This window comes from Ochlerotatus camptorhynchus, unplaced genomic scaffold (genome assembly GCF_037179485.1).
Source record: "Ochlerotatus camptorhynchus isolate MF236.1 unplaced genomic scaffold, CSIRO-AGI_Acam_v1.1 ptg000412l, whole genome shotgun sequence".
Lineage (NCBI taxonomy): Eukaryota > Metazoa > Arthropoda > Insecta > Diptera > Culicidae > Ochlerotatus > Ochlerotatus camptorhynchus.
The window spans coordinates 1,263,030-1,282,303 of record NW_027040898.1 but is presented as its reverse complement, the minus strand read 5'-3'; the positions used below and the strand labels follow the sequence as shown (position 1 = coordinate 1,282,303).

The window sequence follows — 19,274 nt, the reverse complement described above, 5'->3', positions numbered from 1 at the left end:
GGTCCCATTCAAATCGCTAGTGAACACCATACAGCACAACTCAAACGCAATCATGCAATCCTTGCAACTCAAGTTTCCTGAAGTGTTCCAGACCTCGCTCGGATGCTGCACAAAAGCACAGGCAATCCTCTACCGGAAGCCAGATTCTCGTCCTGCGTATTGCCCTAAGAGACCGGTTGCCTACGCTGCACTTCCGAAGGTTGGTGCTGAGCTCCAAAGGCTTCAAGACAACGGCATCATTTCACCAGTCAAGTTCTCCGATTGGGCTGCTCCCATAGTTGTGGTTCGCAAGTCCGATGTCTCCGTACGCATTTGTCGTGGCTACTCTACAGGTCTCAACGATGCCCTAGAGTCGGATCGCCATCCACTGCCACATCCAGACGACATCTACTCCGAACTAGCCGGATGCCGTTTCTTCTCCAACATCGATGCCTACCTGCAGGTCGAGGTTGAAGAAGCATCTCGAAAGCTGCTCACTATAAACACTCATAAAGGACTGTTCCAGTACAATCGATTGCCACCAGGATTCAAATCTGCGCCTGGAGCGTTCCAGAAGATCATTGACAGTATGGTTGCTGGAATTCCAGGTGTCAAGCCATACCTGGACGACCTCTTGATCGCTGGAAAAACTCAACAGGATCATGATCGCAGGCTGAACGCTGTGCTTCACCGGATTCGTGAGTATGGCTTTCACTTACGCTTCGAGAAGTGCCGGGTCTCTCTTCCGCAGATCAAGTTTCTGGGTCACATAATCGATAAAGATGGTCTCCGCCCAGATCCTGCTAAAACCAACGCTATCTCCGAGATGCCACCACCGATGAATGTATCGCAACTACGCTCGTACCTTGGTGCGATCAAATATTACGGACGATTCGTTGGCCAGATGAAGGAACTTCAAGCGCCGCTTGACCGTCTACTAAAGAAGGATGCTCCTTGGAAATGGACCGCAGAAGAAAACTATGGTCAAATTGAAAAGGAAGCGGTCGCGTTAGTATTTGCTGTCACTCGGTTTCACAAGATGATATTCGGACGAAAATTCGTGCTGCAGACCGACTAAAATCCGCTCCTTAAAGTTTTCGGCAGCAAGGGCGTTGGGCGCTAACGATGCTGCTGTATGATTTCGACATCCAGTTTATCCCAACGGCTAGTTTTGGACATGCCAACGTGTTGTCCCGCTTCATGAGCTGTCACAGCAAAACAGACGAGGAATACGTGATTGCTGCTCTCCAAACGGAATCTGACGTGGAGGCAGTTCTCGCAGACTCAATATCCAGCTTGCCGGTCACATCCGATATGATCTCCACGGAAATGCGAGACGACCCGGTCCTACAAGAGATAATCAACTACATCCGCGATGGCTGGCCAAACACTGTAAGCGAGCTACCAGATACAGCTCTTCTTCCGTCCTATTCCCGACAAGGGTTGTAGTTCCAAGTACAAGAGTTGTAGTTCCAGAACGATTCCGCAAGCGCATCATCCGACAACTCCTCCGTGGACACCCCGGAATAGACCGAATGAAATCACTCGCAAGAAGTTTCGTTTACTGGCCCAACATCTACGACGATGTTGAAACGTTTGTGCTGTTGCAGCAAAATCACCCCGTAAGACTACCCTTGAGTCGTGGGAGAGGATCCACATCGACTACGTAGGTCCAGTTGATGGTTATTACTACCTCGTCGTGGTCGACGCCTATACAATTACTACAGTGACATTGGAATTTCTGTCAGAAACTTTCGCAATGTACGCCAACCCACACACCCTAGTTTCGGACAACGGTACCCAGTTTGTAAGTGCTCGATTCAAGCAATTCTGTGTGGGATCCACCACCTGACGACAAACCCTTAGCACTCACAATTGAATGGGCAAACTGAACGCTTTTTCGACATCCTTAAGAGAGGACTGAAGAAACTCACCGAAGGGAAAACCATGGTAACATTCCAGCATCTCCAGACGTTCCTCTCAGTTTTCCGGTCAACTTCAAATAGAAGCGCTCCGGATGGTAAGACACCTGCTCATTTATTTTTAGGAAGACCTATACGAACAACGCTGGACCTATTAAAGCATTGTGTTCAGAGTCCAACCTTGGAGAACAAGAAGCAGAACGCTGAATTCAACAGACGGCATGGCGCAGTGAAGAAATCATTCGATCCGGATGATTTGGTCTACGCTCAGGACCATCGTTGCAACACAATCGATTGGATTCCAGGACAGGTAATCGAGCACAAGGGCAATGTGAACTACACTGTTTTGCTCGAATATGGACGCTTGATTTGAGCACACACCAACCAGCTAAAACAACGATATCCGGATGAAAATGATGCCGATCAATCTCCAAATCCACGCAATCAACTTCTCTTGGCCTTGCTAGTTGACGAGTTCCACCTACATGCTCCGAAACCGTTGGTCCCAGCAGTGCTGATAGAAGAACCAGTTCCATATGATGAACTCATTCCTGATGATGACGAGCCCGATGATATAATGACGGATGATGAATCTGTTGTTCCTGCTAACAGTGTGAATATTAAGAACCAGTTCAACAGCGTCAAGAAAGAACCCGTAGACTTCCAGTTTGGCTGGCACCCTACGATCTCTTTTGAAAAAAGGGAGATGTACCATCGGCGTACACATCAGAAGAATGTGTTGATGTAACAAATTGAAAATATTTTGTCAGTTTAGTTCCAACCACCGAAGAGACAAGTCGAAATATAATTAGCTCTTAAACCTAAAACTAGTTTCCTTCTCTTCGAGAATTCGACAATGCGTAAAGGTGATCAATTCATGAAACGGATCCTAGAGATTTACAAGAGACGTAATCCATCGTTGACGTAAATTATGGTATGTAAACATGTCATGTACAATTAAGTCCATCCCAAGGGTCCATTTTCCGGTCACAACTCCTATTTTATTCTAATGAGACATCTTTGGAGGCGAACCAGCCCACGGCTGAAAGCCTCCTTAATAAAGCTAAATAATAATAATAATGAGACATCTATGAGTGATTAAGAAAAAATCAGAAGAGCTCTAGGATCAGCTTCATGAATTTGCCTCTTTTAGGGATGATTTGGATCCTCTAGAGGGCCATTCCGTGGACCCAAGGGTAAATTTTCCGAACATAGCTCCGAATTCATTTTGATAAGACGTCAGTGAGTTGTTTTGAAAAAAGTGAAGCTCTAGGATCAGTTTCAAGAACTGACCACTTTAACAGATGTTCTGGATCTTCCGGTGAATCATCTCGTGGTCCTCAGGGTTAATATTTTGGTTACAACTCTGAATTCATTTTGATAAGACGTCTTTAAGAGGTTTCGAAAAAAACCGCGGAGATCTTGAATCAGTTTCATGAATTGAACACTTGTACGCAGTGATGGAAAAGTTCATGAAAACTCACTATGACTCGCGAACTTTTCCCTAGGTGAACTTCGTGAAATATCGCGAACTTTTCCAACACTGCTTGTACGGATGTTCTGGATCTTCCGGTGGACCATCCCGATACATGAACTCGGACTTTGGCGTGAGAGGTATGGATATTAATCACTACGCTGGGGCCGTCCTCTTTTGACGATGGTTTATATTTTTCTTCTTTGGCTTTATAAAATCCCTACTAGGACTTAATGCCGGCCTCAACTAGTTTTTTCCTCTGTTCAGGACATAAATCCACTGAGACCAGTAATTTGATCTATTGTAGTATATCCCGTGTCTTTAGTTCATAGTGCATGTCGTATTACTCCATCACTATTGAGAAATGATGAAGTATTCGGTTTTGATACAGTTGCCATTCTTGCCTTCATCGCAAGGAATCGATTCTAACTGAAAGGTCCCGCTATTTATAGCCTTCAGTGTGTTGAAACACTCTCCAATGGCGCGCCCCTTTTTCAGTCAAAATTGGATTCCTTAGCAAAAAAACAAGCAATATCACCGATAATGACCATGCGTCAGAACCCTAGCTTTAATCACTTCAAACTTGGGAACAACGAATAGAAGATTAGGAATTACATGGGTGAAGACTAACTAACTCATTTTTCTTTGTTTCAAGATCATCCTCGGTCCAGGCAACCCGAGGACTTATCACTATCAACAAGGCATAAAAAGTAACAAGGACTAAGATGTGTTCCTTTGATTACTGAAAAATCCTGTTTCCCTAGTTTGAAGTAGTCAACACTAGGAATCGGTGGTAGATCTTACATCCCGTAACGTACCACGAAAAGGTGATCTACCCACGTTACGGGGCTCGGTCTCAACTAAGTGTTACTTGAGTATTATTGAGTGGCAAGTACTATCATACTCTATCCCAAGTAACATTACAAGTTTTATAAAGGTTTTGAAGCGTTCTACGTCAAGAAAATAATGATAGGTGGATTTACCAATCAGGTAGTAAGGTTGGTTGGCGCGAAAACGTGGCGCATCACGCCACGTAGCTCCACCAATAGGAGACAGGTAACATAATTTTGTAATGTAAGCATATTTAGTCTTTAAAACGGTAGGGCACACGAGGCTCTACCTCTTTTTCATCATAAATGGGTAACGTGTAAGATCGGTAATAAATAGTGTTAGCATTAAAAGTTCTTTTTAAAAAGTGAACTACGAAGAAAGATCCCTTAACTCTACAAGTCCAATTCGTGGTCTACAGAACATTCATAAAACCAAAATTGTTACTTGGGATGTTCAGGCAAGTCGAAAAAAAATTAAGACCCGAAAAATGTCTAGACCTGATCAGAAGTTGAACCCAGCCGCCTCTAGAATAGTCTTACTTTACAGCTGTGCCTTTATCGATTAAGCTGAGAGAAGCCCCACGAAGGTTTATGTGAGGGTAAATTAATCATATTGTCCAGCAGTTTTGAGACGACTTGCTACCAGCGATTCAAAGGAAACGAAGCAATAAATTCCAATTTTTTCTAACTTAACATAAATAATCATGGCCATAGATGATTTTTTTCAAAATATTGTTCCACAGCATAGTTCGAGTGGTAGGAAACTTCATTTTAATCTGCTTGATTTATGTGATAATTTTGACAATATCCCCATTCTGCATACGATGAGGGGAATATCACCTCTAAATTTCTATCTGAAGACCCTCGAATGGTGAATCATCTACGATTCGGGGTGATGGCGATCAGGGAAGTTACATTCGGGGTAATGTAGCACAATCGATCTCATTGAACAATGAGATTTAGCGTAAACAATTTCTACGTCATTGGACTTCTGGGTCAGTGTTGGCAAAATCAGAAATAAATTGATATTTTTCCGCTCTCATGCGCTCGCAATATCACGCGTGATATTGGAACGAAATATCATGCTTGATATTGATTTTACAAGCTCCTTTGATATTGCGAGACTATTCACAACGTGCAAAAATCAAGCTGAGAATTGACTCGACACAAAAATGATTCCATTGCACATCTTTTTTTTTAGAAAGAGAAAGCATAGTTTGCTATATCTTTTTAATCTTCACCGATAGCAGACGCGAAGGGACTGCTGCAAGCCGTTATGGAAGTTTCGGTTGCATTCGGGTGTAAAGCACCCATTACTATTACTATTGGCAAACATCGTATTGTCAATTTTCCTTGCAATATAATCAATCTATAAATATTGACAACATTAATGACAATTCACTAAAGTGTTGATTACACAGGTCAATATATTGACAATAAATTGACATACTGACAATAATATTGAAAAGGTAATATTGATGACGATGGTTTTATGACGAGTATTGTTGAAAACTGATTTTCATTCCACTTTCTCAATATTCTTCCCGTACCCAAGAGGAGGGAGAACGTACGTCATTTAGACCGACTGACTCACAATGCACCTTCACGCATGCAGTGTTGCCATTTTGTTTAAATCTTCGTGTGTGATATAAAATGGATATCAAACTAAATAAAAAAAAAGTATCCTTTTACAGTCACCAATAGTGATCACTACCCAGCCTTCGTCTATATGGATGTTCATTTGCTACAAAATCACAAGCATAATCATTTTAAAATAAAATAAATACTGTCTGCGTTTCACATGCCTACACGTAACGCAAATTAAATAATATATGCAAGTTTTTCCTTTAGGAATGTTTGCCAAAACATCAGCATAATAGTTTATATATATGAAACTCCATACCATGAACGTGAGTTATTGAACACGAGTGATAATTCCGCGCAGTCGACAATCGATTTGATTCAATTCCATTAATTTGTTATCATGTTGTCCTGTGTATTTTCTGTGTCCTGTCAAAAAGTTACAACATTTGATATTGGCGTTGACAGAACCATCGATAAATCGACAAATATTGACAGTTTCTTATTGGCACTTTCAAAGGATAGTACCAACCTGGATATTGCGAACTCTGCTGGTTTAATTTTTCAAGTGTGCAAAAAAAAATGTGAAATTATTTCGAAGATTCAAATTGTTTTGCCGAAACAGCTCACGAAATCGTTTATACATGCTGTCAAATGAACTCTTGGCTCCTCTTTCTCTGCTCCACAAATAACGCATACATGGTGTTGGGAGTGCACCTGCCCACAAAGCTCACATGACTCTTATAAAGTTTGATTAAATTCTTTTTCCAGCAATTCGTAACCCAGTTTTGGCATTATTATTAATATAAAATAAAAAAAAACTTATTCGAGCATCACGTTCGATGATTTACATTATCCGCCTACTAAGGTCAATGTTTCGACAGTTTCATAATTATAATTCTTAATTTGATTTCAGTAGGTGGCAATACTTTTACTTGTGGTTCAAGCAGTAACTACCCACATGACTTCTGAGCTCTTTTGAATGTTTGGTTCCCGTTTGACAGTTCGACTCGGCTCCCAAATGACAAGAATTTTGGGTTAGTTCGCAGTACTCAGGTACCAAATAGAAATACTCAGAGGGAGAGATAGGCGGAGAAAACAAAATTCAATTCGGAAGCAGGGATTTGTTCCTAAATTATCTTGCAACCCTTGCTAGAAGCTACACAGAAACAAAATCCATTGGCAAAAATACTATATTGATGGTTTAAATTAAATACTCCCACCAATAGATTTGTGCAGAAACGAAATTCATTTAATTTGACTAATTTTTCTATCAAAACTACTATACCGTTTGAGTCAGCATAGTAGTTTTGACAGAATGGTAGTAAATTTGATTATATTTATAGTCAACTATACTGAAATCATGGTAGATTTAACGGTATTAAGCGTAGTTATACTGAAAATAAGTGTTTTCTGCAAAATAGTATTCCTAACTATTATCTTTGTTTCAGTGTAGCATTTCAAATGAATTTTATTTTTGATTTGAGTTACGTGCAAAATAATAATTGATTGCATCGCAATATTTTGCACATTTCTTGGTGCCATTAATTAACCAACGAAGATCAATTAATCAATAGAGTTAGAATATTGTTTTTGGTTCCAAAACTAGTTAAATTTGAGAAGCACACAAAACATAAAGGGGATTGAATTTCTGTTCGTTTGCAATATGTACTCTCAAATTTATTCTAGAAGGAATAAGAAATTCTCGGAAAAATTCGAATGGGTATGTTCGATTCGCTCAGATTTTGGCAGTTCATTTGGCTCAAAACATTCTCTCCACCCATCTCTCCCTCTGAGTATTTCTAGTACCAGCCAATCCAACAATTTTGAAATTTATTACGAAATTGTACGGACCTATTTAAATTCATTCAATCATAATGTGTCGATTTTATTGATTTCTTACGAGTAATGGTAATTTGAAATTTTACCGACTTTTTCAGTAGTTCAAAAACCGGGTAAAATTTTACCGACTTAGGTTATCCGAATTTAGTGTGTAGTTAGTATTTTCCATACACAGAGAAAAAAAAATACCCTAAATTTGAGTTTTTTTAACTTAATTTTGGGTAATTTTGACTTTTGCATCCCACTCTCACTTTTTGTTGTTGTTAAAAACGGAACGAGAGATTCGACTTTCTCATGACTATCGTTCAATAAGCTATTAGTGAGTATATGAGATATTCTCTAATTTGAGTCAATTGAACTTAATTTTGGGTAGAAAATACTCATGAGTAAGTAATTATTTTTGCCGTAGTCAAATGTAATACCCCGTTCACATTACAGCTTACATCACGTAATATAGGCTGTCTTGCAATGAGCACTCATACATAGGATTTCCAGTGAAAACTAGATTTATGAGTGCTCATTGCAAGACAGCGTATATCACGTGATATACGCTGTAATGTGAACGGGGTATAAACTACTATAAGCGGTTTACTCAAAATAAGCTTATTGAACGGATCATGGGAGATGAGTGAAAAGAACTTAATGTTGGGTAATTTTTCGGTTCCGTGTAGGTCCAGCAACGACGTTTCTCTTTTGACCCGCTGATCCACGTTTTTTGTATGAGGAAATTGAGACAAGTAATATTGACTTTAATACATTGAGGTTAAAAGGCTTCAAACGTATTGCCATTGATGTTGTCAATATTCGTTAATTGATGATATTGATAGAAATGACTGTTTTTTTTGTCAATATATTCTGAGTATTGACAAAGTGAAATGAAAATCAGCTTTTCGTCAATCAATCATCATCATCAATATCACCTTTTCAATAATATTGTCAGTATGTCAATTTATTGTCAATATATTGACATGTGTAATGGGCGCTTAAAGCAAAAATCATTAAACTCAATCTCACCACAGTTTGGTGAGATTTGCAGTTGGTGAGTTTTGTTAGCTTGATATTCCGAGCTGCGATATTACAGCTTGCAAAATCAACCGTAGTAGTTTGCTTGTTGATTTTTGTCTAGCGTGATCTTGGGCGTTGGCGAGATTTGATTTTTTGATATTTTACCAACACTGTTCTGGGTCATTCCTGTTCTGACTTTAATTTCAATGCGATTCTGAGAAAAGCTATAAATAATAGATTGGAATTGTAAAGAGAGTCCGAAGTTTATTTTAATGATAATTCGATGGGGATTCTAATGAGAATTTCTACGAACTTCTGAGCATAATTTCAAATGAATGCTGAAAGTATATCAAAGAAATCTAGAAGAGAGCTTCATGGAAATTCCGAGAAAAATTCCATGTGAATAGGATTCAGCGGATGACTTAAAATGAATTAATGGTAGAGTTTCAAGGACAATTTCAAGGGAATTCTGAATTGAGACTCTCAGTGCAATTTTAGAGATGATTTCAAGAGAATTCTTAGAAAATAATCAGGGCAATTCAGAGGAATCAATTTCAATTGAGAAAATTCAGAATAAAACACCTAAATACTTGTAATATTCAATCATCCATCATTAAGCTGGCACCTTGGATTTATTCTATCATCGAACTATTTTTGTTTGGGTGTGCAAGTAAAAGTTTTCACTATCTCAGTATCATCAGAAGCAGCCAATAAGCAAAAAAAAAATGTGTGTGGCTTGTTCGAAAGCAGAATAGATCACATTATATCTTTCACTCATTTCAAACAAAACGATTCTTGCTTAAATTGAAGGCACTCCATAAATATAATCACCTCTTTCGGTATGGTTTCCTGTATCATTGCGATTGTATCTATAGAATACGTCTTTATGGTACGTATCAGTTGGCTCCCATGTGGTTCGTGTCTCCCCTGGTGACAAATTTATAAATCTTTCAATTGATACAAATTTCATCAAATTTCTAGCAAGAGACTACCAATATTTTTTATTGGGAATGAACCGACTGAGAATCCAACCACAGTCTAAATTTATCAATCAATTCAATGATTTCATCTCTTCCACAAATACCAGCCAACAGTTCCATTTTTCCTACCTTTGTTGCTGCACTATTCCATCCGAGATGCAGTTCAAGTGCACACTCGGAGAAGAAGCTTCTCCCAACCAACCGAGAATTTCAGTTTATAGGTACACACGATAAAGAGCTACATCGATTCTTGTATCCTTTCATATAGACCCGTGCCACTCTGGCCTGGTAGTCAGTCAGTTAGTGGAGTGTGCCGGGAGGAAAAAACAACCTCAACGAGCAAAAGAAAATCTTGCCTTTGGGGTGGCGGCACAATAAACTACATATCATGTGATTGCACATTGCTTGTCTTGCAGGATTCTGGACAGCTCGAGGCACCATCGGTGTGGAAAAGCCACACTTTTCCAATCTAGAAATGACTATCCACTCGCTTGCACCTCGCCCTCCGCGCCATCAGGTGGTGGTAAAACCGAAAAGAAGTTGACAATACAGTCCTGCTGCCATCAAGGTTGTTGGCTGCACAGCAATCAGCTCTGTGGGAAAAGTGGTGACAGAGGGCAGGAAGAGGTCAAAATTCCATTCTCATCTTTCTTGGCTCTGGCTTTCGGGCTCATTGTATGGATCTAGCTTATATCTTTATCGCTGTTGTAAACTTTTCATAACCAGTGAATCATCCCGAGGTGGACGATGGAGACGAAAGGGGACCATTCGCTTCGGTTAGCAGAATTTCTATCGCGTGCCTAGCGTCTGATGCAGAATATGGTGAAAACTGTTTAAGTGTGAGCTTCACAAGAAATCCTGGGAACTATAGAAATTTCCGAAGGTGTGCATTTTTACTCAAGGTACCTACGTACTTTCACTGAACAACATAGGACAACATTTTACTTGGATTCTCAATTTTATATCCAAGGACCGCCTAAGAGTTGTAAACATGTGGGACATTTGTATTATTTACTAAAATCTCATCTTTAGATCTCAGAGCTGTAATTTGAGCATGGTTCTATGCTTCGTTACTGAAGACGGTCCGGCAATGAGATAAGTTGTCGCGTCACGAAGATGTTAAGTGTTTGATAACTGTTTTCGTTAGCAGCTTTGCAATTCACTTAAAAATAAGGATATGTCAAAAGACAGAAGATATGACAATCAAAATAATTGTGACTATAGTCACTTACATACTAACTTAGATTAACCATATCCTAGTTCACTCACCAGTTTTCTATACATCACGCAGTATTAGTTTTGTGTCAAGAAGAGAAGTGAATGAAAGTCAATTAGGTTTTGCACCGCCGGGGTTAACCTCAATCGAATGACAGTTCAGTGGTACTGTTTACGTGGACTTGGTCGATTTTTTCATGGGTAGATTATCTCAATAACTTTTTAGAGTGCAGTGATATGTAAACCACACTTCTGCAATGTCCACGAGCAACAACCTTTCCCCACGCATTTCCTCGACAATTTTCAATTTAAAATTAAGAAATTTTAGGGGTTTTTCGAAAAAAATGACTAAGTTGCTCAAACGTTCTGCGATCTTTCAGATGGTATCTGAACACTTTCATTGTAGACAGGGCTGGCAAATGTCATTTTCAATGAAAGATCTCACGCGATATTTACAGAGATGCTTCTGTCACTATCATCGGACGAGAAAAAAAAAGGATAGAGATTTTCTTCCAAATCTCATCGACTTTTTTGTCATGACAGAACGCGATAGTGTTGGGATAGTTGCAGTTACTAGCTCATTTATTGATATTATTGTTATGTGCACCACGACAAGCTTAAGAATATAATCACTCAACAGATTACATACTGTTGCTTGCCTCAATTAATCGAAATTAGCTCGAAATTTAGAGTCCAAAACCGTATGTAAATTATTCTCACGAGTGCGTGAACATTGGAAAATGACAAGAAAGCTATGATAGGTAGTTTTGTCTCGTGATAGTGAGAGAAGATGTTTTCTCATTGTAACATGACGGCCGTGATATTTGCCAGCTCCGGTTGTAAATAATTTAAAGCCATATCTAGCAAGAATTCACTTCACGATAAATAAGAACGTATGCACGTTAGCCAAATTTCTCCGGCTTTGTAAATGAAAAAAAATGCTACTGTGATCAAAAATAAGCATTTAAGGAAATTGGTTAAATTTTTCGTCGTTTTTATTCATTATTTATCCGGCAAAATATGTTATGAACATTTCAAAAGTTTATTTTATCTAGTAAACCTTATTCAACCAACAAAAATGTTAATGTTATTTTTTTTTCGATTTCGTGTTTCAGGCACATTAGCCAATTTCTCATTTATGGGCAGAGATGATAATTGTGGCGCTGAGACTAGCCACTTCCCCGGGGCTTCCGGAGTCTGTTCCGGCCTTTGTCACTCTTGTCAGTTGAATTTGACATGGTCTCTAATGACATGTTCATGACATTATGAAAATTTTGAAATGTCGCATGACTAGTTTATGTTGCTATCAGAAATAAGCAACTTCTCCGGGGGCTTCTGGAACCTGTTTTGGGGTAATCGTGATGGCATTGATTTCTGTTTAGTTAATATTTTCTTTATTGAATTGTCTATGAAATTTTGAAAATTTTGATACGTCGCATGACTGTTTTTTTTTTACAATAAAAGACTGGCATCTTTCCCGGGGCTACCAGCATCTGTTCCAGGGCCATTGGATGTTTTTTTTTTTCGTTATCATATGGCATGCCCCAAGTAACAAATCTAGAGCTGCTTGGCTATATTCAAAATTTATAAAGGTTTTATTGCAGCTGCAACCATTACCTACAGCTTTATGACGGTCATATACAATGCAAGTCACGGAACATTCTCATAGCTATCTACAAAACCCTTATAAAGCTAATAAAAAAAAAAAAACAACTGATGCTTATGTTTTTAATTTTTTATTTTTTTTGTAACTCTTTAATTGTTCTAAATTCAAAATAAATTACATTTCATTTTTAACCTAGGTGCTCCAGTTACTGCAGTAACGTACCAGCATTAATTGTTATGATATATATCTAAATGTTTTTACATTGTTCATGTCTTGGCAATTAAGTATTTTAAACAGGTTTTTTAACCTGCATGTCAGTATAACAATTGATATCTTAAAACTAAAAACTAAAACTAAATCTTATCTAAGTATAAAGGGAATTAATCGTTGCAATTGAGGATTGCAACGATTTTTGCCTGAAATTATTCATTATTTTGTTGGACATTTGTTCTAAAGTCCCAACATTCGAAATTCTATGTACCTCAGTAGTACTGTACCAGGGAGGCAACTTCAAAATCATTTTCAGAACTTTGTTCTGAATCCTTTGAAGTGCTTTTTTCCTGGTAGTGCAACAACAAGACCATATTGGCACAGCGTAAAGCATGGCCGGTCTAAAAACTTGTTTAAATATTAGAAGTTTATTCGTCAGGCAAAGTTTGGATTTCCTGTTTATAAGAGGATACAAACATTTTATATATTTGTTACATTTGGATTGAATGACCTCAATGTGATCTTTAAAAGTTAATTTTTGGTCAAATATTAATCCAAGATATTTCACTTGGTTTGACCAGGAAATTGGAACTCCGTTCATAGTGACTATGTGACTACTACTAGGTTTCAAAAACGAAGCTCTAGGCTTGTGTGGAAATATTATAAGTTGAGTTTTGGAAGCGTTGGGAGAAATCTTCCATTTTTGTAAATAAGAAGAGAAAATATCTAAACTTTTCTGCAGTCTGCTGCAAATGACACGAAGACTTCTTCCTTTAGCGGAAATGCCTGTGTCATCAGCGAACAAAGATTTGTGGCAACCCTGAGGCAAATCAGGGAGGTCCGAAGTGAAAATGTTATACAATATAGGCCCAAGAATGCTACCCTGAGGAACTCCTGCTCTAACAGGTAGTCGATTAGATTTGGAATTTTGATAATTTACCTGCAGAGTTCTGTCAGTTAAATAATTTTGAACTAATTTTATAATATAAAGTGGAAAATTAAACTTTTTCAATTTAGCAATCAAACCTTCATGCCAAACACTGTCGAATCCTTTTCCTTTGTCTAGAAGAGAAAAAGCATTCGACAGTGTTTGGCATAAAGGTTTGATTGCTAAATTGAAAAAGTTTAATGATGCTTATGCTATTTTAACTTATGAAAGGTTTTATGATTGCCTTGAAGTATAAAAAAAAGCAATATAAATTGCCTTATAAACCCAAAAATAGATCCTTTTATTGCTATATAAGTAACCACAATAAAACTAGTTGGCCATGAAACAGTCATTTAAAAACAATTATAAGCATTCAGTTGCAACTTGTTAGAAGTCTAAATGGGTGGTTTATTTTTACGACAGAGAAAGAATCAAAACTTTCCGGTACTTCCAAGCGGAGCGCAAAGAAAATCAACAAAATTTTTAGTATGAGCCCGTTAATTTGCTACAGTCAGCCGCAAACCTTCGTGAATAACTCCAACCAAGAAAAAAAAAATGCCGCTGCATTTTCTGCGGATGTCACAAAGGAAGCTGTAAAGAGTGTGCCACCATTCTGCACCATTTTGCGTCTCTTATCAGATTTACAGTCGTGGATGGTCAGCATTAGGGAAAATCTCTCTATTAAAGCAAAAAAAAAAAAGTAAGCATTAGACATTTTAAGAAATTGCGCTTGGTGTTTTTCTTGCCTGCTGTCCTCTGTCGCCATATTGTCATTATGAAAATCCCATTAGCCTTGGAATAAAATCCAAGAAATTTCAATAAAATAATGGCTAAATTAGAGATCTGAACTGATTTCCAGTGTGCATTGGTATGAATTTATTTATTGAAATCTATTTTCGGTAAAATTAAGATAATTCCATCAAATTAATTTGATTTCTAAAAAAAAAAAAAATTGTCTTTTGAATTATTTTTGAGACGCATTTATTTAACGCTCATATTATCCCAATATACACGATATAATTTCAAGCGCATATGTTTTGGAACTTCTAAAAAGTCGTATATTTTTTAAAGATTTTCACTAATGTCGCCATGAAACAAAATTGATTGCATGTTGAACTTGACACCAACACTCAAACCTATTTTTACAGCTAAAGATTACCATATGGAGAAAAAAAGTTTCAGCAGAACAGAACAACAACAAGCTAATTTATGGCGGTTGCTTTGATGCAATAAACATTGAATTGGATTTATAACTGATTCTCACCAAAACGTAATAAAACTGCTTGGATACAATATTACTCTTAAAGAGGCTATGAGAACCTTTTGTAGAGTATGGGGCTTTCTTACAAAAGGTTTTAAGACAGCTTTATTGTGATTCTCAAACATGCTTTATAAACCTTATCAAGAGTGGTCCACTAAGCTGGAAGACGGATCTTATAGCGGTTATCAAAAGGTTGTGCTGGAGCTATTAATTTTATTGACGGTTTTATAAAATTGATCTCAGAAACCACTAATAGAGTGCAATAAAACAAGAAATGCTACTTGGGTGGTCTCTTATGACATGTTCATCAAATTTGGATAAACTGCATCACTAGTTTATCAGAGATCTCCCTTGGGGGTTCCGGAACCTGTTCCAGGGCCATGAGGTAGCCTTTGTCATTCTTGTTAGTTGACATGGTATCTAATGACATGTTGATGACCTGTTCCGGGTCTTCGCGAGGCCATTGTCAATCTGCTTAGTTGGTATGGTCACTAAAACATAGTCTATGAAATTCTGAAAATTTTGATATGTCGTACGACTGTTTTCTGTTGAAATAAGAGACTGGTCACTTCCCCGGGGCTTCCGGAATCTGTTCCAGGGTCAACGGGTACCCTATTAGCACACTTATCACTTAACAGTTGTGGTTACTTGTATGCACCTTATTTCAGTCACAATCAAGTTGCAGCAACCTATTTTGATGGATGTGTGTTGCTTGGGTAGCTTTTGTCACTTTTGTCATTTGACATGGTCTCCAATGACATGTCCATAAAATTCTGAAATTTGCCGTATGACTAGTTTTTGTTAAAGTTAAAGATTGGCCACTTCTCTGAGGCGTCCGGAAACTGTTCCAGGCAGTGCTGCGATTTGTCATTTTCATTGAGAAAACTTCAGTGGATATAGACAAAATTCATTTCAGCAGCAACACTGATAGAACTGAAAATCAAAATTTCCTTTGTCAAAATCTCACTCTTTTCTTTGTCAGTGACAAAGATTCCCTTGGTGAAAAAACTGTGAATTTGCGCATTCTGTGTCACATTATTGTTCTCCAGGCTGATAATGATGATGATTCGTATTCACTTTGATGGTTCTATGTAACTGTTTTGCTAATTTAATTTGATTTCGATAGTAATTCAGCAAATGAAAAAACTGCACATCGTCGTCACTGATAGTAATATCACTGACAATTGATATTGATTGCTACTGATGGTGACTCTCTGCTGAAATGAGTGACCAGGGTTGTTTTTTTATTATCAGTTTTTAGCGTTGAAATTTTGCAGCACTGGTTCCAAGGCTATCGGTAGCCTTTATTACTCTTGTCAGTTGGCATGGTCTCTAATGACATGTTCACGATATTCTCAAAAAAATTTACATGCCGCGTGACTAGATTTTTTTCTTCCTTTGATTTCCGTCGATTTTGTTTTCCATACTGAGTTCCAATGCTACCCACACCTCTTACACCTGGACCCTACATATCGACCCATCAATTACTCAAGGACCGGGGACCAAGGCCAACTGTAAGTTACGGCTTACCTGCCAGCCTATAGATGGCTCGATTTACTGCCAGGCGGCTACGAGCAGAGTACTTCCAACCGGTGGAAACTAACGATTTTGAATTGGCTCACTACTTGACTAGCCTATCGGTCCCAAGTACATCGATAAACGTACCCCATTCTAGTCGAAATTCTAGTACTACACTATTTTTGTTTTGATTAGCTATGAAAGTTTGACAGATAAAATGTGGGGTTCGTGGATTTTCCTATGTTTCGAGGGGTGCATAGAGTACCAGAACTGAGCCAAAAAGAAGTAACTCTATGGTACTTCCCCAAAAGTCGTTCGGATATGGGTGAAATGATAGCAAAAGATAAAGAGAGATGAAATTTTAGACTTCTATTAACTAATCTGACCTTCCCTTTCTCCCCGCTGATTCTCGCTGACGGTGGGGCCCTTCGACGATGGCGGCGGCGGTTACTGTTTGTTTCGATTCACGTCGGCTCCAGACACGGTCTGTGCCGAGCGTCTCCTCTCCTTCTTTACTTTGGCTGCTTTAAAGTGGTTCTTAGCGTTTCGCGGGAGTGTGGGGGGGGGGGGGGGTTAACGAGGTTCATTTTTCGGGACCCCCTTCTCGACGACGATGGTGTCGAAGCACCGGCCCAACTACTCACCTTAGATGGTCCCACTAGGCACCACAGTGCACTACCCAGGCGAACGCTCCTTCGGTTCGGCCTGCTCCGTCCCTCCTTGGCTCTTAACTGCGGTGGTGGGACTGGCTTTACTGGTTGAGCCACCGCAGTGAGGACGGCGGGTGTTCGGGGATCCTTGGTGGTTAGCCGGGGAAGCGAAAGAATCCTTTACGCTTAGCTTCCTTTGGCGGTGACCCGACACCCTTCACTTGTGCCCAGTTCACAAACCACGGGCCGGCTAATCGGGAAAATGCACGTCACGTCACACCCGACGATGCACAGTGGGGCAGCGAAGCCATTCGCGTGGTCAAAACCTCTAGCGCCGTTGGTTTGCTTTTTACAGCAATACAATGTTCTACAAAATTGCTCAATATTAAAAGCCCCAGCTTTTGAAAGTTTCATACGTTCAGTTTTACGCAACATAGGTGGCGCTCGAGTCTATCTTTTGAACGGAGCATCCTAGCCGAATAGTTTTTCGGGCAAAGTTGTGTAATGTGAAGTGTTGAGAAATGTTGTCGAAGTTATCGAAACTCTATGACTCACATTAAGCGAAATATTGGGAAATTAGGAAAACTAACCTCTTAAATTGAGTGTTTCCCCTTTTTTCACCTATATACGTCAAATGTATAGGTTTTATACTCTGATAATTATCAAAATGATTTGACTCATTCAATAAATACCCATTATTTTATTTATCATGCTTTATTATAAAGTTATTAACATAAATGTCTCAAAAAAGTGATGCATAAAAATGTCAATTACTCAAAATATAGCAAAAACTAGCAGCCAATTTTTTTTACAGTGATTAGTGTGAAAATTTTGTTGGGTAAAATAACGACCACAAATCAACAGGCAACTGCAGGCATTTTCATATAACAGCATTTAAATATTGCATATGGTTAATTCTTTCAAATTTGTTGAAATTTTGCTGTAGGTGATAGATTGTTTGATAAGCTCCGATTTATATTTGTTCGAGGTAAATTGTGGACTGTAAACTGCACTGTTCATTTTTAAATCAATTATTAACGGTTTTAAAAAATTTCTACGAAGCGCACAAGTACTATTTTTGTCAATTTTCATCGCTTTATTAATATTATTTAAAAATGTGATTATCACGAACGTCCCACGGGCATGTTTTTTTTTTTCTGTTTAAGCAACTCAAAAATTTTTACACGCATAAGCTGATACATTGTTGACACAGCGTTGCCAGAATATTTTAAAGCTTTTCTTTATAAAAGGTTCTAAAAAATCGGTATTTATCGGTATTTACTACTTTAATTAATTTAAAATAAATAATCGGTATTTACTATTTTAATTTTCCAGAAGTTATTTGAACTTGTGAAATATCCAATATATTTATTATGTTTCCTTAAGTTCACTGGACTTTCCTAAAATTCCTGGTTTTTAAAATTTTAACAGAAGTTATTGAAACATTCTTTAATTTATCGAAACTTACTCAAAAGTCTGGACTTTTCTGAAATTTCAGAACTTCTTAAAAGTTCCTGCAGCTAGTGTGGATCCGCAATCAAAAGCTGGAAGTATCTCTGAAGTTCCACAAGTTTCCAAGCGGAATCGAAAAATAATTTACGATGTAAGGTGGAAGAAAATTCCAGGGGAAAGTTGGAAGAAAATTCAGGAAGTTTAATAATGTTTAAAAAGAATTTCCCGATTCCCCCGGCATTACCACAAAGAGCCATCGACTGTTTATCGATTCATGAGTAGCCTAAAACGGTCAGGACATTGAATCATTAATCGAAAGAGTATCCATAAGCGTAAGAGATGAACCAGCCGAAGGCTGAAAATCTCTATAATAAAGGAAAAATAAAGTATCCATAAGATATTTTCAAAATTGATTTTTTTTTTAGAATTTTAAAGGTTCAAACAATTAGAGATATTCAAAAAGATACAAGTCTCTCACAATAATTTTCTCTGAAATTCAAGCGTGGCAGGCAATAATCATTTCGATTATTTAAAAAAAATAGGTATAAATCGGTATAAAACCTCAAAAATCGGTATTCTGAGGAACCTTATCTGTATATCGGTATCTAGTTCGGAAATCGGTATAAATGCAGATAAATCGGTATATCTGGCAACGCTGTGTTGACATTTGAAACTTCGTGTTTTTTTTTTGTTTTGTTGGCAGTGCTAGTCACCGCGGTACAGTTGGAAACTGGCGAAGTTATACACGGTAGCCGCAAAATACCCAATAATGACTACAAAGTAAGCATTTTCGAGGGAAACTGGGACTACCTATTAAAGGA

At 38.2% G+C, this 19,274-nt stretch overlaps 2 protein-coding genes across 2 annotated transcripts in view; one reads left to right on the top strand and one right to left on the bottom strand.

The window, feature by feature from the left end:
* Positions 1 to 19,274, bottom strand: part of LOC135710983 (hemicentin-1-like) — a 277,039-nt gene that overhangs the window by 216,596 nt on the left and 41,169 nt on the right. The window lies entirely within an intron of this gene.
* LOC135710990 (uncharacterized protein K02A2.6-like) lies at positions 53 to 1,057 on the top strand. Its single transcript, XM_065233727.1, has one exon. It carries the CDS (start codon positions 53 to 55, stop codon positions 1,055 to 1,057), a length of 1,005 nt encoding a protein of 334 aa, XP_065089799.1.